General features: G+C 53.3%; 1 protein-coding gene and 1 long non-coding RNA gene across 2 annotated transcripts; one reads left to right on the top strand and one right to left on the bottom strand.

Annotated features, from left to right (window-relative positions):
• The first annotated feature begins 7,734 nt into the window (after positions 1–7,734).
• Positions 7,735–23,332, top strand: LOC132334126 (uncharacterized). Its single transcript, XR_009488343.1, has 4 exons — positions 7,735–7,786; positions 8,335–8,593; positions 22,430–22,838; positions 22,921–23,332. It is a non-coding gene; the product is annotated as an uncharacterized LOC132334126 (long non-coding RNA).
• SPARC (secreted protein acidic and cysteine rich) lies at positions 13,344–23,403 on the bottom strand. The gene is made up of 10 exons (XM_059859901.1): positions 23,331–23,403; positions 17,445–17,513; positions 17,212–17,262; positions 16,974–17,058; positions 16,435–16,556; positions 16,109–16,229; positions 15,798–15,931; positions 15,506–15,654; positions 14,800–14,948; positions 13,344–14,614 (listed from the first exon to the last, which is right to left on the bottom strand). Exons 2-10 carry the CDS (start codon positions 17,499–17,501, stop codon positions 14,586–14,588), a joined length of 897 nt encoding a protein of 298 aa, XP_059715884.1. The 5' UTR covers positions 17,502–17,513; positions 23,331–23,403; the 3' UTR covers positions 13,344–14,585.
• Positions 23,404–23,788: the final 385 nt, after the last annotated feature.

The following is a 23,788-nucleotide window of genomic DNA, read 5'->3' as shown; positions in this document are numbered from 1 at the left end:
TCACCTCGGGGCCGAATTTCCTGGTGCAGGTTGGAAGGGGGAGATGAGGAGGAGAAGGAGCAGGGTACCTGGGGAGCAGCTCCTCCATGCTGATGTAGGAACTTCTCCCTAGCCCCAGGCAAGCATCCAGCAGCAATTATCTCGGGTGGGTGCCACCCAGAGCGAAGCTCTCCTGGGTTTTATTTCCCGGCCATCTATTGAGCTGCCTGAAGAAAGCTCTGCTGTAAAACCTGTGTTCCTCCTCTCACAACGAGGGTTGTGCCTGGCTGACTTGTACTCAGATAAATAACAGCAAATGGGCTCTGTGCAGGGCACTGGGCAGCAGAGGAACCATCTGCCAGGCTGAGGTTTAAAGCCTAGGCTGGTGTGTTGGAGTAAATCATCTTCCCATTCAGCATCCCCACCTCTCCAGACTCTGGTGCACCCCTTCTCCCCATGGTTCCGTAGGGAGGTTTAGCTCCATGGAGCCCAGGGCTTCACTAAAAGGTGAATTGTATACCATGACTGCCCTGTTGGGCTGAGGGTGGTGATTTGACTCTGAGTTTTAGAAGAATCAGGTATTATGTGGCTTCTCTTAGGGAATTCATAGGGAATTAACCTAAGGGTTCGCACACTAGGCTGGGAGGGGATGTCTGTGCTTCAGGTGGCTGAGCTGGCCACTGGGGTCATTCTGCCTTCTGAGGGGCTCTCCCTGGTATCTGGAGAGCGTCTCACTTCAGTTGCATTTTCTTGCTGTTAGGGTTTTATTTAATGCCAAATGAGTAATCTGCAGGTGAACAGCTTGAACATCCTTGGTGTCAAATCAGAGGAGTAAAGTGTCTGAAATATGGAATTTGAAGTACCAGGAGAGCAGGAATTGAGAAATAACCAGTTCCTTGACTGATGATGGGAAACCCAGCCTTCTGGTCTGCTGCAGCACAAGTGTTGCAGAGATGCAGGCAGGCAGATGGATGGGTGAGATCTAATAAATATTGGCCAATGCTGACATGGCTTGGTGTGTGTGTACAAAGGATGATTGTGAGCAGCCTAAATATGATTGTTGGGCAATAGTTTGCTGTTATGCAAATCACACCAGTGTTGCACAACCAGGGAGGGGTAATTCTTCAGGTGTCCCAGTGCCTCAGCTGGGGCTCTGCTTGGCTGAGATCAGCTTGAACGGCACTGCAGGAGCATGATGAGGGGCACAATGTCCAGCTTAATGTCTTTTTCTGGGTTCACAGGACAGATCCAGGTCCCTCTCTTTTGCTCTGTTGTCACAAAATCCACCCAGCTGGTTGAGATGCTTCTCACTGTGTCCATCTGCCATCGCCTGTCCCTTCATTTTACACTGTTCAAAGATGGACAAAGGCACAGGAGCTGTGGCTCTTGCACAGAGCCACTCCAGACACAGCTCTGCTCTCAGATAAGCTTGAGGCCAAGTGTTTCATCCAGTTTTAAGTCTGGAGAATTTCTTGCTTGCAGCCCCAGGGCATGAGGAGCCCAGGCTGGCTGCAGCTGGGAACGCACCCTGCATGTCAATGTCTCTGCTGCTGCTGGGGAGTGTGGCAGTGTGAGGTGTTCCCATGTGGATCTGCACTGGCTGATCCTTGGCCAGGCCCAGATTGCTGTTAATATGCTCTTAATGCTCCCTAAGCTGGTTATAGAGGAAATTCTGCTTTAGACACTACCCTGAGCTCCCTGCCAGTCCCTAGCACAGCTCAGTGGATTTCAGCAGCATGCAGGATTCCCAAATGAATAGGAAATTATGGGGCATAGCTTTGTTAGGTGCTTGGAAAGGATTTCCTTCTGCAAAAGCAGCGTGTTGTGTTAATGGGAGAAATTATAAAGGGATTAGGAAGGAACATCCCTCTGCAGCAGATGGGAAAGGGCAGAGCAGTACAGGAAAGTGCAGTGGAGCTGGACTCTGTGGGAGCTCCCTGGGCTGGGTACAGGGAAACCTGGGGCATGCAGAGCTGGAGAGGGGAGAGCCAAAGCCCCTGACTATGCACAGGTCTCTCAGGGCAGATCATATCAGATCAGCCTTTGCAGCTCCTGCACCAAGGGCCCCTGAGGTATCAGTGGTTGTGACTGAGTCCTCAGGTGAGGAGGAGAGCCATCAGCTGACACTTGTTCTGACTGAGCCCCTGAGGGTGGCTTCAAACCACTGAATCCAAGGGGTTTGAGGTGAACAGAATCTCCCTGCTGGGCTGTGCTCTCCTCTGGGGAGATGCAGTTTCAGGGTGCAGGTGCTGTGTGACTGTGCTGGGCATGCACTGACTCTGGCTGTGAGTCCTGGGAAGCAGGACATCCATCAGAGTGAGTGCCAAGACTGGTGTAAGGTGAGGACAGGTCCTAGTTCACAAAACATGTGCCCTGAGCCAAAGCTTGCAGTGTTCCTGGAGAGTGGGGCAGGTCAGGAGGCTTCTGTGGCAGCTGGTGTGCCTGCTGGCCAGGCTGGCTCCAAACGTGGCCCAGGGTGTCCAGCAGAGAGTGTGTGCATGGACAGGAGCCCCACAGTGCACAGCAGGGACATTTGCTTCCTGGCTGCAGGATTTGACATTCTTCTGCTCTTTGTTTTCTGGCAGAACAGGAGAGTGTGTGGATTCTCACAAGTTCTGGTATCTCTGATTTATCTCCTTTCTCTTCATACCTGAAATCACTGAGCTTGGGGAAGAGAAAGCCTGACTGCCAGCAGCACTGAAAGGGCCCTCTATATTACCTGTGGTTTATAATTTCCCAAGTGCTTCTGTCCAAAATTACCAGAGGGCAGAACGGCTGTGGGGAACGTGGAAACAACAAAAGGATGGCCACAGCTTGCTCTTGTTTATACAGGAATGGACCAGCAAGGCAGTGGGAGCATGTGAGTGCCAGATGGACAAATGGACAAATCCCTGGGAACTCCTCACATGGATGTACCTGGCCAATGTCTTCTTCTGTGGTGGATTTTTGCATGTATGGGCTGTAAACAGAGGGTAAAGGCAAAGTGACCACAGGCTGTGGTATTCCACCACCCTTCCTGGATGTGCTTTTGTTCTTACAGAGACATGTGGACCTGTGTGGGGCTCAGGAGACAGAAAACTGAAGGTGGGGGAAACTGTTCTCTGCCAGGGCCTTTGATGAGAGGCAGCTCTGAAGGCAGAGGTAATTCCAAGGGAAAGAACACAGACGTTGGGGTGTTTTATGATCAAGGGACTGCCTTCAAAGCTAGTTGGGCATCTTGGGCTAACCTAAGGTAGGTGTTGTAACAAAAACAAGTGACCTGTAAAATACACCAGGTCTTCACATCTCTGCTTTCTCTTCTGCTGGGCACCCAGAATGCAGAGGCTGGGGCAGGTTGGTGGGGAATGGTGCTGATCCAAGGAAATGACACCAGCAGTGGAGAAAACCATGCCAAAGTTGTACACGTGCAGAAATGAGTGGTTTTAGGGACATGGAATAAAGTGGAATAAACACTTAAACGCATGTCAAAACAGCTCTGTAAGGTGCAAAAGCAGCTGTTGGTGCAGAATGTATTTATGTGGAAATATGTCTGGAGGTAGTAAACACCAGTTTGTGCTCCTCTCCATGTATGTGCACAATGCCTTTCATGGCATAACGTGAACATGACTGAAGGGGAGGCCTGGTAATCGAGATGAGAAAAGATATGGAAGCACATGAAAGGCAGAGATTATACATTCTTGTAAAGCCTTCAAAGATGAATTCATGCACTGGTATACAAATATGCAGGGTGGGGGGAAGAGAGGTACCCAAACACATCAACAGGGAATTATACCCACAGAGAGATGAGCAGTCCCCCTCTCTTTTTGGATGTATTATTAATACCTTTGTGATGATAATTAAAGCCCCTGTTTGGGTGTTGCATCTTGTGATTTACTGCGGTCTTATAAATCTTTCAGCAATTTGAAATCTGCAGGGAACAAAGGTACTGCAGAGTTTGGAAAAGAAACAAAGAGAAGGAGCTGCACCACATTCAGCAGAGGGTACCCTGGGCTATCTGGAAAGAGTGGCTGATAGGCAGGGAGGGTAGGAGGTCCCACAGGACTTTCCAGCCCAGAAAACCAAAACCTGTTGCCTGTGGACCCCAATTCCTCCCACCAAAGGGAGGCACCCATCCAAAGTACCTCTCCCTCTGGCTGGCTCTTGCACTTGTGGAAGGGGATCTGGGTCTGGTTTCTCTCCAAAAGGGCAGAACCTTTCCTGATGGCTCCGTGCCCTCCTAGAGAGTTGGAAGAGGGGAGGGCTGAACGTGGGCAGGGGGAGTCACGTGTGAGGTAGGCAGTGCTATTGGAAGCTGTGGGTGGAGGCAGGCAGAGAGAACACTTGGGAGCAGACAGAAAGGGGGTAGAGGTAGCTTCTGGGGACCTGGGGAGGGAAATGGAGCCAGTGAGGGATGTGCTGGTGAGTGATAGAAATAGAGCAAAAATACTTAGATGAGACGTGTGAAATGGGGGGCTGTGGCAAGAGGCACTGGAATGCAGAATTAAGATGGTGAATATGGTAGGGTCTGGAAGGAAGAGCCAGAGGTCTGGAGAGCTGTATGGAGACACAGAGGAGTGGAAAAAAGATGTCACAGTGGGATAGAGAACAAAGATGAGATGTCTCTAAGAGGATGGACATGTGTGAGAGGCAGGTGGGACAGGAGGGCTCCACTCCACCACACAGCAGCCCTGCTGCAGGTCAGGGAGAGACCTTAAGGAGGGATCTCTGAGCCTCTGACCCACTGGCAGTAGGAGCACTGCAGTGGTGTCTGTGGACATGCACAAACCACATCTCCTCCCTGCCCTCTCTGTGACCTTGGCAGGGTGCTCCCTGTCCTTGCTTCTAGGAGCTGAGCAGGCTGGGTCAGCAAGGCAGAGCTGAGGGCTCAGTCTGAAGTGCAGCTGTGGCTGCAGCATGATGGATGGAGGCTGAGTGACCATCACAGGAACTGGATGGCTCCTAGGTTTCAAACCACAACCTGTAGCCCCTCTTTGGAAAATGCAGCTGGGAGGCAGACAGGAAAGGGCTCAGAGGCAGGAGGGGGCTCAGGTGAGAAGGGCAAGCAGTGAATGGTGCTGATCAGTTGTTGCATTGCTGGCCTCCTCCCACGGGGCTGAGAAGGGACATCTTGAGGGCTTTGCCAGAGCCATGGTGCCATTGATGTGCTGCTGCCTGGGCCTGCTGAGGAAATGCCAGAGCAGGGGAAGAAGGGGTGACTGGGACAATATCTGGAGTGCAGAGCAGCCCCTAGAGAGCAGGGAAATGGGGAAGGGACAGTGCAGGGATGGGGCTGTGGCAGGGATACACAATCTGCCTCTGGCCCAGCAGCACCCACCACACCACATGTGCCACCCCAGCCTTATCAGACAGACTGCTTGCTTGTGCCACCCTTCTTTGGGGTTTGTTTTGCTACTCTGACGCTGAACTTGTTTTCTTCTCCTTTTGGCCAGCTTGCTGATGTCCAGTTGGCATTTGATGGGATAGCAGTCACAGCCATGACACCACTCCTGACTATTCCTGCCAAGAAATCAAAGCTGAAGAATGTGGAGGTGGAGGTGATGGTGGGACTGAGGGGTGGGGAGGCATGACAGGCCATCTGCAGAGAGCATGGGGTGGTCTGTGCAGCTGACAGTGAACACCACGACTTGCCCAGTGGAGATGGTGATTTCTGGCTTCCTTTCTAGGATGAGATCATTCACTGGATTCCCACCAAAAAATCAGCACTCCCTCCCTCAAACAGTTCAACCCTGCTGAGGGCATCTGTGCTGATTATTGCTGTAGATGAGTCTCCAAGAATGCCGAGGGGCCGATCCTTCGGGGAATCAAAGCCTGGCCACGTGTGGGTGGATGGGAAAGTGAATAAAAGGATGAAGAATTTGGTCAATCAATGCCTCCCAGTGCTGGAATCCTGCTTGTCATCATCAGACTCAGATGAAATGAGAGGCACTGGCAACGAGCAAAACTGGAAATGAGTAGAAGTCAGGGGAGGTTTTGGGTGGTATTTTTTCAATGATCACCTGTGTGATCATTGTTTCACCACTCCCAAAGCAGTACATGGCTTAATTCTGAGTTCTGCAAGAAGAAAAATGTTGTTGCCAGGCCACTTCTGATACCCTGAATAATCTACAAGAAATTCAACCATCTCTTCTTCAGCAAGGCAGGGTCAAACTCAGAGTACTCAGATAAGAGCTGAACCCACGGCTAATCCCAGTCCTGGGGTGCCTGCAGATGAACAAACTCAGCTGGAAAGCTGAGACCCTTCAGTTTGTGCTCGTGTTTTCCTACTTTGCTCCTCTGCAGGTCTCTAGGCAGAGGTCACAGGCAGGGTCCTGCTAGGAAAACGTGCTGAGAGATCAGTGCCTGCTCTTCCCCAGTCCCTGAGGCTGAGGGGGAAAGAAGAGACTGATGGGGCCAGGAGAATGAAGGCTGATATTCCCCTGTGGGTGAGCCATGGACTTGCCAAGAGGGTGGGGAGCAGAGCCTCCTGTTTAGCTCTGGGGGAAAGTTGACTTCACTCCAGAGGGATGGGGGTAGTGCTGGAGTGGCTGTTGGCTGTGGCACGTCTGATGTAATTTAGATCTGGAGATATGGAGGAGGAAACCCCAGCACAGAGAGAGGCAGAAAATCCCTTCCAGCATTTCCTGGGAAGTCTGCTGGGTTCTGGAGAAGGCAGGATGGAAAGTGGGCAGGACAAAGGGGTCTGGGATGCTCAGAGTAGCTCAGAGAAGCTCTCCAGCCCTGTGTGGGGATCAGTTTGGGGGCAACTGTGGCCCTGAGGAGCTGGCTTGGCAGGAGGGGATAGAGACAGGGAGAGGGAGTGCAGAGATGGAGGGTTTGAATGGATGGATGGATGAATGGATGACTCCCATCCAGAGGCACCCACCCACCAAGAGTTGTCTCTTGGGTTAACAAGCCCCAGAACAAGCTCCTGTTCTCTGTGGGGCTGGTGTGGTACCCACAGAGTCAGAGCCACCTGGACTCAGCTTTACTCTCAGCTTAACTCACTAGGATGGAAGGAGCTGTGTGAGGATAAGCTGGGCCCAGGGAGAAGCAAGAGAGGGAACAGAACATGGAAGAAGAAGTAGAAGCTTGTCAGACAACCCAAGACACCCTGTTTGTGCGTGGGTGTGCACGTGTGTGTGTGAAGCACAGCTCTGCCATTTGGTCTTGGTTTGGTCTGCATGGAGGGGGAAGATTTTTGCTCTCACACCTGCATGGAAAGAGGAAACATTTCCAAAGAAACAGGGATGCCAAGGCAGGTTCATTCACTCTCTTCACAGATCCTCTGGCATCCTCACAGAAGGAACCTTTACAGCAGGGGCATGTCTCAACCCCATCTTGTTTCCTCTGTCCCTGTGGCTGCCAGCAATTCCATCCCTCTCTGTCTCCTCCCTGGGTCCATTCAAAGCCTTCCCAGACAGGGCTGGATCAGGAAGCCAGGCCTCTCCCAGCTTTGGCAGTCCAAGGCTGGCCTTTCCCCAGCAATTCAATCATTCCTTCTCTCCTGAACGGAACGTGCCCCAACACCTTTGCCTTGAACCGAGTTGCATTCAGGAACCTGGGTTTGCCCACACATGTTAAAGGTACAGCTGGAGGCCAGGAGCAGGGAAGTCAGCCACAGCTCCAGCGTGGAGGAAAAGGGGAGCCCTCAGCAGAGCCCCAAGCTTGGGGCTGTGGAGGGGGGGGCTGGCTGCTGGAGCAGCAAGGTGTGCCCTGACATCCCAGCCCAGCTCCTTTCCAAAGGAGTTCCTCTTCAGCTAACATTTGGCTTCTCAAGCTAGACCTGAGCGTCCTTGAGGAGAGGAACCATCCAGAGCAGGAGGACTGGGTCTGCCAGGGGGTCGTTGCCTGCATGCCTGTGATGACTGCAGCTGTGTGGTGGTGATGGGGTCTGAGGGTGGCAGGAGGAGGGATGGGCACAGCAGTGTGGGAGTGCTGGGCTGAGCCCCGCGGTGCCCAGGGCTGTGGAGGCTGCTTGGCTCCCAGCCCTGCTCTCCTCCCTGTGGGCAGCACGGGCAGGGGGTTGTAGGTGTGAGCTCTAGGTGCAGCACTTTGATCCCCGCCAGATTTTAGGCAGAGGCAGCCAAGGAGAAGAGGATGGTCTTCTCCTCCCTTCCTCTTCTGCCCTTTGCATATGGAGAGGGAAATTCATTCTCCTTCCAGTCTGTCTGCCATGCCAAGATCTCCAGGGGAAATGAGTTTCCATGGCCAGGGGTTGAAGTTTGCCAGCACTGGCTTGAGAACATCTGTATGCACAGGCCCTGTGTTATGGTTAATGTGCAAGGGATATGGGCATCTGCCTCTGAAGGGCAACAAACCTCTGGAGCCCTCCAGATTTCCCCTCTGATTATTACAGCATGTTTCTTCCTGCCACAGGTAGTTCATCCGATGCCAGCTGCCAGGCAAAGGAGAAGGATGCAAACAAGATATGTTAAGTAAAATACTCCTGGATGAGCAAGCTGTAAAGGAAAAGGAAATTATTCCTGTGGAGCAGGATAAAGGCTCACCAAGCAGACAGCATGTGGGCAGTGCTCAGAATGGGGAATGACTCTTTGAAGGGCATGAAAATCTGCACCAGAGCTAAAACCTGGAGCTGGCTCTCAAGTGAAGGGGGAATCATCTGATAGAAGATAAGGTAAGGTTTTCATTAAGGACAACATGACCAGGAGGAAACAACAGGAATCCTGCAGGATGAATGGTGCTGCTCAAGCCCAAGCAGACAGGGCATGATTGCAGGTGTGGTTAATGCAGAAGAGCAGCAGGACTGGGTCAGACCAAAGGTCTGCCCTGACTCTCTGCTCTCAACAGCAGATGCTTCAGGGAGAAGGAGCAGAGCAAACAAGTGGTGATACTTGACCCAGATATTAACCCAGCTTCCAGACTGCATCCAGTTCAGGCACTTGTGAGCTGAAGCAGCCTTTCTGGGGACACTGGTGTTGGGGGAGAAAGAGCCTCCACTTTCCAGGAGATCCCTCATTTCACGGGAAGGAAATGCATTACCTGGCTGGTCAGCACTGGATGCTCAGTGTAGGAGTCCTGTGGTATTTTTACACTGCTCCTGGCTGTGAAAAGCCCTGTAGCCCCAGCCACCAGGAATTGTCCTGCCAGGCATGGTTGTGGTGCCATAACTGCCCTGGGCAGCTGCAAACAGTCACCATCAGGCTGTGGTCAGGCTTGGCTTTGTGCGTGGAGAATTTTGGCCCCAGAGCTGATGGCAGCAGAGTCTCCAAAACCCAGGCAGTGAAGGTGATCAGTGAGGTGTTTGGACAAGAAAAAACAAGAGACTTGTGCAGTGTCTCTAATCCAGATGGAGTAGCAATCAAAAGGAATATGAAATTAAGAAAAATGTAGGGAATGCACATAAAAATGTGTCCTGGGGCGAGTTGTTTCCCAAGAATCACAGAATCAGAGTTTCTTTGATTAGGAGCATAATACTGAGCCTGGCAAAAAATGGGCTCAGTTGGGAAATGGCCCTTGTTTATGTGGTAGGACATAACACAGAAAGTAATGGAAGTTCTCCATGGGCAGTGCAGAAACTGGATAAAACCTGACACAAATAATTACTTACTGTGCAATTACCTCGGCACCAGAGCATATGGCCAAGCCCAGCTCCTGCTAGAATTCAGCATCACTGTGCAGTGAAGTACTTGTCTGTCTGTCTGTCTGTCTGTCTGCATCCTCTCTCTGTCCTCAGGCCACCCAGAGGAATGCCATGGCTGTGGTTTTATGCTCCAGCAAATCAAGTTAAGACCAGCCAGTAGGTTCAAAAATTAGAGGGAATGGTAGTGAGGAAGACAAAGCGAGCTGCAAAACACAAAGTTTGGAATCATAAAAGCCATGAATCCTTTAGAGTGCAAAATGGTCTGTGCTCCAGAAGGGCTGGGGGGAGCTTGGGCACCTCAGGGTGAGATGGGATGGTGTCATTAGGTCACTTAAAGAGTCACTGACAAAGGTGTCAGCAAAAGCAAGTTTGAATGTAAGTTTGTCAAACTGCAACTTAACAGAGTTTGATGGGGCAGCATCCACTCTGTCACTTCCTACCTGGATGAAGCACACAGAGGAAAAGCGACCAAAATCATCTCAAAAGGATTTGCTTGGAGACCAGAGACACAAAAGGATAAGAGTGGAAAGGGTAAGGAAGAGCCTCCATTGAATCATGAGGTTCAGAGTGGACCCCCTGGCAAAACTTAGCCTGAAATTTGATCAACTGCTTTGTGTCTAAAGGGTTTAGCAAATGGGACAGGATGGGATGGGACGGGATAGGATGGGATGGAATGCAATGGGATGCAATGGGATGTAATGGGATGCAATGGGATGCAATGGGATGTAATGGGATGCAATGGGATGCAGTAGCCCAGCGTGGTGGGGACGTAGCCCTAAAGGCACCAGGTCTCCGAGCCGCTCCGAAGGGCAGAGCCCTCAGCTGAGGGCTGCGGGAGCAGGTCTCTCCTCTCTCCCTATGCCCGGGCAGCCCCGGGACAAGCTGCCCGTCCCGCTCCGCTCCGGCAGAGCCTCCCCGCAGCCCCGGCTCCATCCCCGGCCGCATCGCTCCCCCCGCCGGCCGCTCCGCGCCGCTGCCGGGGATGGGACCGGCCCGGGGAGGAGCGGGACGGGGAGGAAGGAGAGGACGCGCCTCTCACAGTTTCAGGGGGCAGACAAAAGTGTGTCTGATTCCTTCCCCTCTGCCCTCCCTCCAGGCCGGCCGCAGGAGATGCGTCCCTCGAAGGGTTTCCCCCGGTATTGTCTCCTCGCTGGAGGTTGGGCAAGATTTCATCCATCTTTGAAATATATGGGATTTTAAGAGAAAAGGGTGCTCCATAGGGGATATGGGCAGTTTGGGAACTGCTCCTCAGGCCGGAGCAGGGCAGAAGGGTGGAGGAAATCCTGATACTGGGGGACACCGTCTGTGCCAGACCCATGATAAGATCCCCCCTCAGTAATTCTGGGAGTGCTTGAACTGCTGTGGCAGAGACCTGTGTGTGAGATTCCCGCTGGGAATGGTGACTCAATCGACCCCACCACTCTGGGTACCTGAACACAGGTCAAAGCCCTCAGTTACATGGTTCAGTCCTCCTTTGCAGGGCTGATTTTAGCTGATGAGACTCAAACCTGTGTGAAATACCAGCCTTCACACATGGAGCCTGAGGGAATGATGTGAAGCTGCATCAGGAGTGGCTTAAGTTGGATATTATCAAATATCCAGAGGGTGTTGGGCACTGGAAGAGGCTCCCAAGAAAAGTGGCCACAGTGCCTGCCCGATTTTTAGAAGCATTTGGACAACACTCTCAGACACATGCTGCAATTCTTGGGGCTGTCCTGTCGCAGGAGTTGGACTTGTGGGTCCCTTCCAACTCAGAGTTTTCTGTGATTGCATGATTCTGTGCTGTAGGATGAGTTTAATTCCATGGCTTCCCAATGTCACTGTTAGCTAGAGCAGAAGCAGCTCCAGGTGCAGCTGCACCTCACAAACAGTGGGGCTCTGAGTCCAGGCTGTTTCCAGGTGTGTAACTGGAGTAGTCCTGGTGATCCATGGCTTGTCACCTTTTGCATCACCTGCATTTTGTACATTTCAGCCACAAACCTTAATGAAGTATTTATGCCACAGTTTGTCTCTCTTACAATAGTAAGAGTTGGGAAAACAGGACAGCACAAATCTCTACAGAAATCTTTGCCTGCCCCATCTTTCCTCTCTTGAATGCAGGACTTGGCTCAGTGGGTAACTGCACCAAAAGGAGCCATCTCTGCAGATGCACTGTAGCACTTGGGTCAGGCTGGTGCTGGTTTTGGATCCAGATCTGTCTGTTAGTTTTCTATTTCGTTTGTTGGTATTTTTTTTTCTTTTTTAGGTTTGCAAACTGTGTCCTCAGTCGGCACAAACCACAGGGAGAATTTCCACTCGGAAAGTACAGGGGAGTTTCTTTACTGTTGTGCAGGCACGGGGAGGCTCCATTTCAACTCCAACAGGGAAAGGGCTGTTCTGTTCCACCCTTGCTGACTGTCTGGGTCTGAAAGCTCAAAGAGGCCAGCTTATTCCTCAAGTCCTGACATAACCCCTTGTATGGCATTTGCCCCAAGGCAGTGAAATTCCAACCACTTGATACTTCAGGCTGTGACCTTTGAAGGGTTAAGAGAGCCCCAGCTCAGAACTCCTGAGCTCATGCTGATGCTCAAAGCCAGGCCAGCTGCACTTTGTTATAGCACTGGGTTGGCTCCTTTGGGCTCTGCCAGACTGCTGGGACAGTAGTGTTGTCCCAGGGGAAGGGACATCGCCTCAGAGAGGGATCACAGCACCTTCAGAGCCGTGATACCCAGCTCTCCCGGGGCAGCCTGCTGGCTTTCCTGAGCTTGCTGGGACTCAGGGCTGACTCGTGCACCAGAGGGGAAGGCGGGGGAGAGCAGGGCTGCAAAGCCTTCCCCTGCACAGGACCCAGGCTCCCGTGCCTGTATGGTGGCACTGGCAGGAGGGCTGAGCTGGAAGGAGTGGAGGAGCTGCCTCTCCCAGGGGAGCAGAGAGAGGGTTTCTGGCTGAGAGGGAGTGACTGGAAAGCAGTTTGCACAGGATGGCTGATCTCCTGCAGCCCCTGCCTGTCTTCCTGTCCTCTCACCTACCCAAACCTTCTCTCAACATCTCTCCAGGCCTGGAGGTGGGTCACATCCAGCTGGCTCTTGCAGGGGTCATGGGCAGTGGTGCCCTTCTCTGTGTCAGGTCTGCCAGTTTGTAGCAGCTGCTCCTGCAGTGTGGAGGCACTCACTGTGTCCACAGAGAGCCCCTCTTTGGCTAAGAGCCCTGGGAGGCAGTGTGGCCAGGGGGAAGGGGTGCTGTGCTTTACCTGGCTCCTCTGGGCTTAGCTTTCCCACGGGGGGCAAACACCCTGGCCATACAAAGTGTCTGTGTCCTGTGGGATCTGCACCGGCTCTGCAGCCAGGAGTGACCCTGTGCAGGATCTGACCTGACAGCCCTGCTGGGAGCACTGCACATTCCACAGGGGCTGTCAGCAGGGACCTCACAGCTGAGCCAGAGCTCTTGAAACTTGGCTATTTTTAGCCCATGCAAATGGGGGTGTTTATTTTCCTACTCTTGTGCCTTTTTGCCTTTCCCAGGGATTTTATTGCTGATGAAAGCAAGTGCCTGAGAGTCACATGAGTGTCTGTGCTGGCTGCTGCAGTGACCCCATCTCTGCCCACATGTTTCCCATCCAATATTCCCCCAGCCCTTTACAGTGATGGGCTGGAATGGGCAGAAACACCTCAGCTTACCTTGGACCAGAAACTTTTTTGGGGCTGGAAGACCTGTGGTAACAACTTGAACCCATGCACGAGGTTGGTGTTGAGGGGGCAGTCCCTCTCACCAGGATGGGATGAAACGGAGGGACATTGCAGGCTGGTTTATTGTCAGTGTTTCAAATCAGTATTTTTTATTACAGAAACTCATCAGGTTGCTCACACTGTGGCAGGAATTTAATAATATAAGGCACAGGGAACATTCAGAGGTAAAAAAAGGGTTCTCAGCCTGTGAGATTTAACCATCACTTTGCTCCTGTCAGGACCCTCTCTTATAAAGCAAAATCAAAATACCTTCTCCCTTCCATCCTTTGCATCCCTTAAATCCACAACAGGAAAAAAATATTACAGCCTTTCCCTCGAGCATGTGGCAAACACGCCACTTTCTGGGCGGAAATATCCCTTCCAAGTCTGACACAGCTTCCCTGGAAGAGCAGGGCTGGAATTTAGGCACAGCCAAGGCAGAGGGGTGGGAAGTGCTTAAGGCCACTGTGATTTGGGGAGAGCCAAGAGCTTTGTCTCACCTGCAGCTGAATGACAGCACCAAGGTGAGTCACACACACCCGGGGGAACAGGCAGCCACACAGAAAACACGACAGCAGCGTGGTCATTGAGTGATGGTGAAGCATGTAGCACTTTCAAACCTTTATTATTCAAGAGGATTTTACAGGATGGGAATAATTTCATCTTATTTGTTTTAAATTCTGTGTGCTTCCCTATTCGCTGGTTCAGTTTATCTTTTTTTTTTTTTTTCTGTGCCCAATAACTGCTAAACCCTGGGAATGGGAGGGGAAAAAAAAAAGGGAAAACAAAATCCTACCACTCTCTGTCTTTCTCACCCCCTCTCCATCCTTCCTACCACGAGCTGGGTGGCCAAAATGTCACCTGCAGCTGCTCTGCTTGAGAACCCAATCCTCCTGCATCCTCTGGCTCTGCCTTCCCTCGCTGGCATCTGCGCCTGGGGTGGTGAATCAGCTGAGAGGATTGTGTGTCTGAGTGTCCAGGAACGTGTTGTTAGCGAGAAGTTAAGAGAAGTCGATCTGAGAGTGGATGGTGAGGCAGAGCGGATATTTAGCACAGGAACAATCAGCAGTAAAGACGTAGGAGAGAGAAAAGGCTGGTAACAGTGTGTGGAAACAGCTGGGTGAGTAATCTAGTGGTGATAGATAAGGCTATGAATGAGGACTGTTATTTCTCTTAGCACCGTTACTACATATGTTTAGACCTATATTAGCACCTTGTTCCCAGGGAAAAACAAAACAAAGCAGTTTAAAAACCAAAGGAAGTGGGAAAGTTAAATCATGACAAAGTTGGCAGCCGTGCAGGAAGGTGAGGAAGGTGAGCGTTTATATCACAAGATCCTTGTCTATGTCCTCTGTGGAAGGAAAAGAGAGAGACAAAGTTAGGAGGTGGATACTGCCAGGCTCCCACTGTTCCTGCACCCTTCCCACTCCCCCTGCTTCCCCTCAGCCAGGGCAGTGATGCATTGCTTCATCCACAGTGGGGGTTCTGGGGGTGCTCTTCAGCCTCCCCCCAGCCCCATTCCTCCTGGGTACTTACGCTCCTTGATGCCAAAGCAGCTGGCCCACTCCTCCAGGGCGATGTACTTGTCGTTGTCCAGGTCACAGGCCTCGAAGAAGCGAGTGGTGCAGTGCTCCATGGGGATCAGGGGGGCACGCAGCGGGGCCAGCTCCGTGTGGGACAGGTACCTGCCAAGGTCACCACACCCTCAAGGGAGGGAAGGTGCTGGCCCCAGCTCTCTGCTTTGGCTGCTGTCCCTGTGCACTCCCAGTATCAGCCACTGAGTGTCACGAGGGTCAAGGGCTGGTCACAAAATAGCCACCAGCTGGGGGTCCCTGCCAGCTGCCCCCACCCCACAGGCCTGAGTGTGTGATCACTCCCATGCCCATCTGCAGCCCACAGCTAAGCCAGCAGCTGCTATCTCAGCTGCTGAAGTTATCCCAGGGCCTTTGGACTAAGATATTTTAGGGCACTATCATAGAACAGTAAATCTGAGAAGAGAGAATTTCCACACTCAAGGGAGGTGGGAGCAGCTGGGGCTGGGGGAGGCCCCTCTTCCTGCAGAAGAGCAGCTTGCAAGAGGCAAAGGTGCCTCTACCCCACCCTGGTTTGCCAGAACCTCTGCCACCAGCCACCCACATGTGTCACATCTCCAGCCTGCCTCGACACCTTCTACTGCCAAATCACCCTGGTCCTCAGGCAGGAGATGGTTCTGGGGTCCTCGTCCTGCTCTGCTGGCACTCACCCATCAATGGGGTGCTGGTCCAGCTGCCCGAACTGCCAGTGCACAGGGAAGATGTACATGTTGTAGTTCTTCTCAAAGTCCCGGGCCAGGAGCTCCACGGTGTGGTCACCGGCCTCCAGGCGCTTCTCGTTCTCATGGATCTTCTTCACCTGCCATGGGAGAGGTGGCAAGCCTTGTCAGCAGAGATATGGGGTGCAAGGCTCAATCCCACAGGTCATTCTGGATCGGCTCCCTGTCTGTGCTGGCCTCCACTGTGGGGGTGAGCTCCCAGACCCCTTCACCTGTGCCCCACCTTGAGCTTCTGCTTCTCAGTCAGCAGGTTGTTGTCCTCGTCGCGCTCGTACAGCGTGATCAGCACGTTCTTGAGCCAGTCCCGCATGCGCAGGGGGAACTCGGTCAGCTCTGTGTCCAGGCAGGCAGGGATGACTGCAAGTCACACACAGGGCTCAGTGCAGCATCTGCACATGCAGCTCCACGCCCTGGACACAGCCCCAGTGCCCTCCCACCTTGGCTCTCTGAGCTTGCCAGGACCTTTTCTCTCCACCAGGCTGTGAGCATGGGGGGTGTGCCCAGTTAGAGGTCTGAGGGAGTGGCTCCACTTACATTTACAAGGTCCAATGTAGTCCAGGTGCAGCTTGTGTCCCTTCTTGGTTCCCTCCAAGGTGCACTTGGTGGCAAAGAAATGGCAGGAGGAGTCGTAGGTCTTATTGTCAGTGCCACAGACCTGCACAGGAAGGGGAGATGCTGCGTGAGAGACAGGGAGAGCCTCCAGATGAGATGTTTAGCTTGTTCCTGGGGTGGGCAAGGGCTCCTTCTTCACCACCAGACGGGGACCAGCCACCCTGACTCTGTCTCCACATGTCACCATCTCTGGCAAAGCCCATGTGGGTCCCTCCCTGCCCTGGGCACCGAGCAGATGCTGCCCTCACCTTCTCGAAGACGCCGGCGGTGGCAGGGCAGCTGGAGGGGTCCTGGCACACACACATGGGCAAGTTGTTGTCATCTACCTCGCACACCTTGCCGTGCTTGCAATGGTGGTTCTGGCAGGGGTCTGGAGCAGGAGGGGAGCAAAGTCAGAGCCAGCCACATCCTCACCTCCCACGAGAGGCTCAGGGCACCTCAGCTCAGAGGGAAGACTGAGACTTCACCAGGGACAGCTCCCCACATCTGTTGTCAAACTGGGAAGATGTGAAGGGTTCCAGAAGTCCATGTTAGCCCTGGGGCTAATCCTGGACTCCTTTCTGTAGCCACACCAATGGCTTTTCTGTTGCAAAGATGGGGTTACAGAGAGCCCAGGGCTGGAAGAGGCCATGTGCCTCTTGCTTTGAATGTGCATCCAGGCTGGTATCATCCTTGTGCTACAGCCCTTCCCAAAGGAGCCCCTCACTATTTGGGGTGGCTAAAGCTCCCCGACACGGGGAGGGGACAGTGTCCCTGCCAGCTGGAGGGCAGTGGAAAAGTGACTTACTCTCTGCAACAATCTCCTCTACATCCTCCGTGGGTTCCTCGAACTCTCCCACCTCCACCTGGACAGGATTAGCCCCCACAGGCTCCTGCAGAAGAGGTTGGTGTTTCTGCTGTGGGTGCACAGCCCCAGATCCTGGGGGGCAGAGCAGCCCCCCATGGCTCCCCAGAGCTTTGGAGATGCTCTTTGCAGTGCAGTGGGTGCTGAGGGGTTGGGTGAGGAGGAGGGAAGAACCACCTACCTCTGTGGTGGGATCTTCGATGACCTCTGTCTCATCGGGCAGAGCCTCCTGCTGCAGAGGAAAATGCACATGAGTGAGGGTCCAAGGGGGGTGACCCACTGGAACAGGCAGTAGGGCCGCCCTCAAGCTGTCCCTCATTCCTCAGTACTTTATTTGTTATAAAAGCAAATCCCCATTGGCTGCTCCAAATGGACAACCCCAACAGCAGAGGCTCTGCTGCCTGCTGCACTTACCGGAGCTGCCAGGGCTTTGCCTGCCAGGCAGAGAAGGAAAAAAATCCAGGCCCTCATCTTTCAGCAGACCTTGAATAAAGCAGAGGAAAAGGAGGGATGAGGAAGGAGGCCCCTGTGTGCTGCTGGGCTCCAGGCTGAGCAGACACTTTGAGGAAGGCATTCTCTCCATTTCCTGCCTCGTCTGTTCAGTGTTACAGACCCACATGCTGGCTTTCCTAGCCAAAATCTTGGGCCAAATTGTGTTTCCAAGATAAATTTGTTTGATTTTGCAAAATGAGACAGTGGGGTTTAGATGTCTGTTGCTCTCCTGGTTACCTTTAGGAAAATCACAGTCAAAATGGCTATTTCCTTCCCTGGAGGGTTTTTTTTCACCAATCCCCCCACATTTTTCATGTTAAAAATCCCCTGATATGAGTGCCAGGTACAAAGAATGAAACTCTATCATCTTAGTTGCCAATCAGAAAAAATATGGAAGTGGATGAAGGAAAGAGATAACAGAGAGACAATGAGACAGAGCACTTGAGAATTAAATCCTTTAGAAAAGGACCCTTTCCCCCATGGATACAGACATCCCTAGGGGTATCAGAGACCAATCTATCATCCCCAACACCCCAAAATGTTGGGGTGTCTATTGTTTTTCCCTTTGCTGCTCAGACCCGAGGGTCTCCAGACTGGTTTTGAGGGATCCAAGGCACATTGAGGTTGTGCCCTGCTGGGAGACGAGCTCCAGAAGGACGAGCCCTTTGCACCCTCCCAGTCTGGGCAGTTGCTAAGCCCCCGCAGGAGAGGCAGCAGCTGCGGTGTGAGCCAGGAGAGCACAGCTGGTGACATCCCCGTGTCCTTGTCCCCCCCGGTTCCTGTTTGGCAGGGCTGAGCGCTCTGTGTGCGGGGGAGAGGAGCTCAGCTGCCCGCTTAGTATGCGGCTGGCATCGCGCTGCTGCCCGTGGGGGCTGCCCGCTCCTTCCACCCGCGGGGACACTGGAACACCCCTGTCCTCTCCCCTGCCAGCGAGGGGACCCGTGCCCCTGCCAAACCTTCCTTTCCGCCTGCCCTCCTCCGCTCCACCTGCACCCAGCCCGCCCTGGGGCCAGCCACTGAGAGGGATTTGCTGGGACAGAAAGCGTTGGATGAGATTTCTCCTTGTCTCCCAGGGTATCCAATGTCACTGCAGCCTTTTCCTCCTCATACACAGCAGCTCTCTGGGTATACAGCCACACCAAAGCTGGGCTGCCAGGGCACCAACCCAGCTGGGCTCTGCTTCCTGATTCAAAGAGGTTTGGCCACTCAGAGAAAATCCTCTTTCCAATCTCAGGACCTCACCCAGACTCTAGTGGGGTGTCTGTGCAAAACAGGGGTCAGGGAATGGAGGGCAGCTTTTCTGGGATGTCAGAGGGCTGGGAGGGGGTGGTGGGGATGGCTGCTGTGGTGGTGTGAAGGGGAGGGGTGATGAGCTGTGGGCAGGGGTGATGAGCTCTTTGGGGCTGTGGGGAGGGGTGATGAGCTCTTTGGCTCTGTTGAGGCTGCAGCTGAGCAGCTCCCTCCTCTCCTGCTTGGTGTGAGCTGTCCCTTCCCTTCATCTTGTTTGTTCTGGAGGTTTCTGTGAGCTCTGCCAGCATTTGCCAGCAGAGATCACTGGTTCTTTCTTCCTGCAAGGGTTGTCTGGGGAGTAACATGGAAAAGTACAGGTGATGTTGGAGGCCATCTCCTCCTTGCTGGTATCCCCTGGCTAGTAAAGGCTCCTCCTGGGCTTCTCCCAGGGGCTTGTTTGCTTTGGAAGGTGCTCTGAGGTTCAGTGATGCTCACTGGGCAATGCCCAGCCTGGAGGAGAGGGCAGTGCATGCACATGTGGAAGGTGGAATTAAGAAGAACCCAACCACATGCCAAGGCCATCTTAGATCATTTCCCCAAGCTTTAAAAAGCCTTGAATTTCAAAGTCTGGGCATGTAGTAAGTGGGGTCAGGGAATTAGGTGTTTGCTAGGAGCCAGCAGACAGTTGGAGCTGCCAGTGTTGTGTTTGGAGGAAGAAGGAGCATGAAAAAGTCTGAGCAAACAACCTCTGCAGAACTGTCTTGTGCCTTAGATGGTAAAACAAATTTATTATAAAATAACAACTTTTTGGAGGCAAAGCTGTGCAGTGAGGACATTCCAGAGTCTGTGAGCCCCTGGCTGGGTTGCAAATGGTCATTCCTGAATGCCTGGTGGCCAAAAGTCCTGAAATAACAGCTCAGGAGCCCTGCACACAGGGTTGCTCCATCAGGATAACATGGTCCATGGTACAAGTCTCCCTCCTTGTGGAGCAACCATGGTCCTGCTATCCAAGAGGATGCTCTTTGGAGCTGGCAGCTGGGCCACACCAGGAGCTCAGCATCCATCCCCCAGCTGAGGGAGCTGGGAGGATCCCTGAGGGGCTCTGCACTGGGAATGCCTGGCACTGCTTTGTGAGCCCCTGGAGGGCAGAGGGCAGCAAGGGGGGTACAGCCAGGAGGTCATTTTGGACAGAAGAAAACAGGGAAAAAGATTTTAGCAAGCAGGGAAAAAGATTTTAGCAAGCAGGGACTTAGGCCCTTCTGTATCCTAAAGGAATCTACAGACACCAGCACTTTGCAGGATGCTGGAAAGCAGCACAGAAAGGGCTGCTGAATATAGAATAAGAGAAGCTCCATGGTCACCCACCCTCTCCTCAGGCCTGCCCTCCTGAATGCAGTGGATTGAGCAGGCAACAGGGCACCATGGGCTATGCAGATTTTTCAAGACCTGATCCCACTTCCATCCTACATGGGGACTTCAGCTCCCACTTAGCTCCCCTAACCCCCTCCCAATGGCTCACCTCTCCAGCATGGCCCTCAGCACCAGCTGCTCATTGCATTTTGCAGCCATACCCCAAAGAAGAAAACCACGGGAGGTAGAGAGGGCAGAGGCTGACCCTCAGCACCTCCATAAAGCTGCTCAGGGAACTGTTTACCACGCTCCCCCCTAGCTTGTGGCACCATCATCAGCTCCTTCTGATGGAGAATGCTCCCCACAGTGATGCACAGAGATTCTGTGCTGCTGGGTCTTTCCTGGGGACCTCAGCTGGGGCCTTTGTGGGCTGGGGAGGACACTGCTGGGGCCGGTGCAGCCTCCAGGAGAGGCTCCATGGATGGTGGAGCGGGCTCCATGTGTCGCTGGCCCTGGCCAGGGTTGCGTAAGCCCTTTGGGATGCCACGTTAGCGTGGGGAGGAGTCTCTCCCTGGCCACTTGGACAGCTCCTCCTCACCCCGGCTGCCACCCCTGCTAACCCGGGCGAGGGGCTCTGCTGCCTCCTCCCACTGCAGCCACGGAGGCAGGAATGGGGAACACAGCCCTGCCGTGCCTCAGCTCCTGCCTGCACCCCAGCACGGCAGCAGGGTCTCTTGCACCCACCCTCCCTCTGCTCACTGCTCCTCCAAGTCTCTGGAGGATCTGACATTCCCCCACCTCACTCTGAGTCTAAAGGCAAAGCTGCTCCAGAAAAAGATTCTGCCAAACCCAACTGGGGTCACAGTGTTGAAGGTGCAGATGGGTGACCAAGTGTGACCCCCACAGAGACACAACACCAGGGCTGGGTCCCCACTGCCTGCCCTGCCCTCCCTGTGCAGGCAAGACCCTCTGAGCTTTACTCAGCAGCCACTCCCAGGCTGAAATTCCATTTGAAGCCGGAGATGTTTGTGTGAGTTCCCATGAAGCTCCCTGCTGAACAGGCCCCTGCACGTTCAGTGCTGGCTCACCCAGATGTGCTGCACCCAGTGTGCAGGCCCTGGGTGCCTGGGGAGCAGGGCAGGGGACTGGGCAGAAGCCAGCCTGGCTCCTGCCACCTGCACAGACCCTTCTCACACACTGTGCAGGCTCAGAGAGCCATGCAAGGCTTAAATGGATGTGAAATTCCCTTTAACTCACACACACACTACTCTGAGTAAAACAAAGCAGGGGAAAAAAAATCCCCCTACCCTATGTGCCCGTGTAGAGTCATTAAAGACGCGGCTACCCCACAGCACTGTGTGAAGCCATTCCCTGTGCTGGGAGCTGAGCCGCTCGGTGTGAGCTCAGAAACGCCCAGATCTTACAGGGCTTGCTGATACAACAGCAAGAGGCCAGCCCCATCACAGCTCTTTGCCGAAGCTGCCATAGTTTCTCCAGGTTACAGATTTAATCCATAACGGAAAACACTTAAATTAGTACCAAGAAAAGAGCCTGGATGTGCCGTGGGCTGCAGGCAGCCACTCGTGGATGAGCCCTGTGCAGACAGGCGAGACAGAATTTTGCTGTCCTGCCTGAGCTTTTACTTTTGTGTGGGCTGGACCTAAGGCAGTGTCAAAAGCAGCCCGGACGGTTTGTGCCAGATGCGGGAGGTCCCTCCGGCCCCGGGGGTGCCACCAGCTGATCCCGCACAGCTCCACAAAGGAGGCAGAGAATAAACTGTCCGATAAATATTCTGCAAAAATGCAAACCATCTCCAAAGCACTCCCTGGACCTGCCCTGCCACAAGCGCTCCAGCGATAACAGCCCCAACATCCCTCGGACCAGAGGACCCAGAAAATGTTTCCATGGGAGCCGACATTCCTCTGGGGCTGAGTCATGGGAGAGCAGAGTGTTGTGGAAGGAAGGGCTTCAAAAAAAGTTCGAAAAGTTTATTTCTGCTCTTCCCCCTCCCAACACCGCTCGCACCCCTGCTCCTGCCGATGTGGCAGACAATGGCTTGGCTTTAATTGCTGCGCCGGACGCCACAGCTTTTCTTTTCCTATTAAAACTCGTCTGGTCGACCCTAACAAACGGCTGCAATTAAATTCTGTCCTTTCGGAGGGATGCTGAGTTTTTGGGCTGCTTCAAGTTGGTCGCCTCTGAGGACTCGGGAGTACTGGTGACATTGCCGGTACCCCCGGTTTCACTCCGACTTGAAACTTCTGCCTTTCGGTTTGGGTGGGGATTCAGCCCCCAACCGGTTAAATTTCCCTTTTTTTTTTGGCTAGATGCTTTCTCAGAGAAGGGACACAAAGAGCAGAGTGAGACTGTCACGGCAGCGGGCCGGGAAGGACAGCGGCTGCCTTTAAAGGAAATGAGCCCTCGTCTCTTCTGTGTGGACCTAAAATTGTGCCCGACGGAACCCAAGTTCTTAAAACTTGAAAAAATAAAAAAAACCCACCCCGAAAGAGCTTTGCTCCTCCTCTCCTGCAATCTCCGTCTCCCTAACAGTCGATCAGCCAGAGTTTGGCAAGCCAGGGCAGCAGACTTGAAAAGATTTCAGAGTTTGCTTGGAACAAAAAGCCGTGTGTATTTTTTTTTTTTTTTCCAAAGGAGAAATAAGACCGGCTGCAGTGAAAAAAATAAAACCGCTGACATGAAGCCAGCCGCTCTTTTGTTCTTCCTCTGGATACTCTGGTGAGTAAAACATCACCTGCCAACACACCTCAGGCTGGGAGAAGTGGGGACTGTTCCTAACTACATCTAATTTTCTCTGCAGGTTGGTTTGATGTGCCCAGACCTTGGTGTCATGGATCTCACTAAAGAACTACCCACCAGCTGAAAACACAGAGGGGGAAAAAGGGAGGAGAGAGAAGAATGAGGGCAAGTTAAACCTTTACAGTCAGATTCCTCCAAAGCATTAAAGCTCTGGCAGAGAAATTGAGAGATAGTCAGTTTAGAAGGGGAAATGCTGGGAAGAGGAGAAGGAGGTGAAGTCAGCAGGGGTCTCTAAAGGCACCGCTTGGGGTGGAGAACGTCCAGCCCCCCATCCCGAGTGACGCACTGCCAGCACTGGACGGACTCCCCGGGCTGGGACAGCCGGTCCCGGGACCCCCACGAGTGGGGCTGTGGGACCCCCGTGTCGGGAGGAAAAGCACAGCAAAGGCAATCGCGAAGCTCGGGCCATACCTCGCAGTCCCGGCAGCACGGCTGAGGGAACTTCAGGCGCTTGGACAGGCTGGAGGAATCTGCAAGTTTTAGAAGGAGGCAGGAGGAAGCCAAAGGGTGGGCTGGGTTTCCCTCTGCCTCTCCCCCTCCTCCTCCTCCTCTCTAGCTTTCCAAATCGGTCTCTTCCTCTCCTCCGCTTCCCAGTGGGCAGTCCCTGAGCCTGGCTCCAAAGGATAGACCAGAGAAATCAAGCTGAAAATCAAAGGGTCCCTGTCAGGGACAGACCAGTCGCCAGCGCAGCCCTCCCAGCAGTCACTGTCACAGCAGCTGCCTGCACTGAATTTTCAGTTCTCTGTCTCTCTCGGACAGACAGCACACGGGGATGGGGAAATGCCATCTCTCTGCCTGGTTTTGCACCTCCTAGCACCTCGACCTGCTGCAATTATAATGTTAAATGCTGTCATTTCTCAGCGGGGTAG

The sequence above is a fragment of the Haemorhous mexicanus genome, chromosome 15 (assembly GCF_027477595.1).
Source record: "Haemorhous mexicanus isolate bHaeMex1 chromosome 15, bHaeMex1.pri, whole genome shotgun sequence".
NCBI classification, from domain to species: Eukaryota; Metazoa; Chordata; class Aves; order Passeriformes; family Fringillidae; genus Haemorhous; species Haemorhous mexicanus.
Note: the sequence above shows the minus strand (reverse complement) of the source record. Positions and strands in the feature narration are given on the sequence as shown.

Bases quoted from the DNA above. Each gene is read 5' to 3' on its own strand.
- SPARC (XM_059859901.1), bottom strand. From the start codon at position 17,501: ATGAGGGCCTGGATTTTTTTCCTTCTCTGCCTGGCAGGCAAAGCCCTG. The intron at 17,263-17,444 runs GTAAGTGCAGCA...TTTCCTCTGCAG, and splicing joins GCAAAGCCCTGGCAGCTCCG to CAGGAGGCTCTGCCCGATGA. The intron at 16,230-16,434 runs GTGAGGGCAGCA...CTTCCTGTGCAG, and splicing joins CCGCCGGCGTCTTCGAGAAG to GTCTGTGGCACTGACAATAA.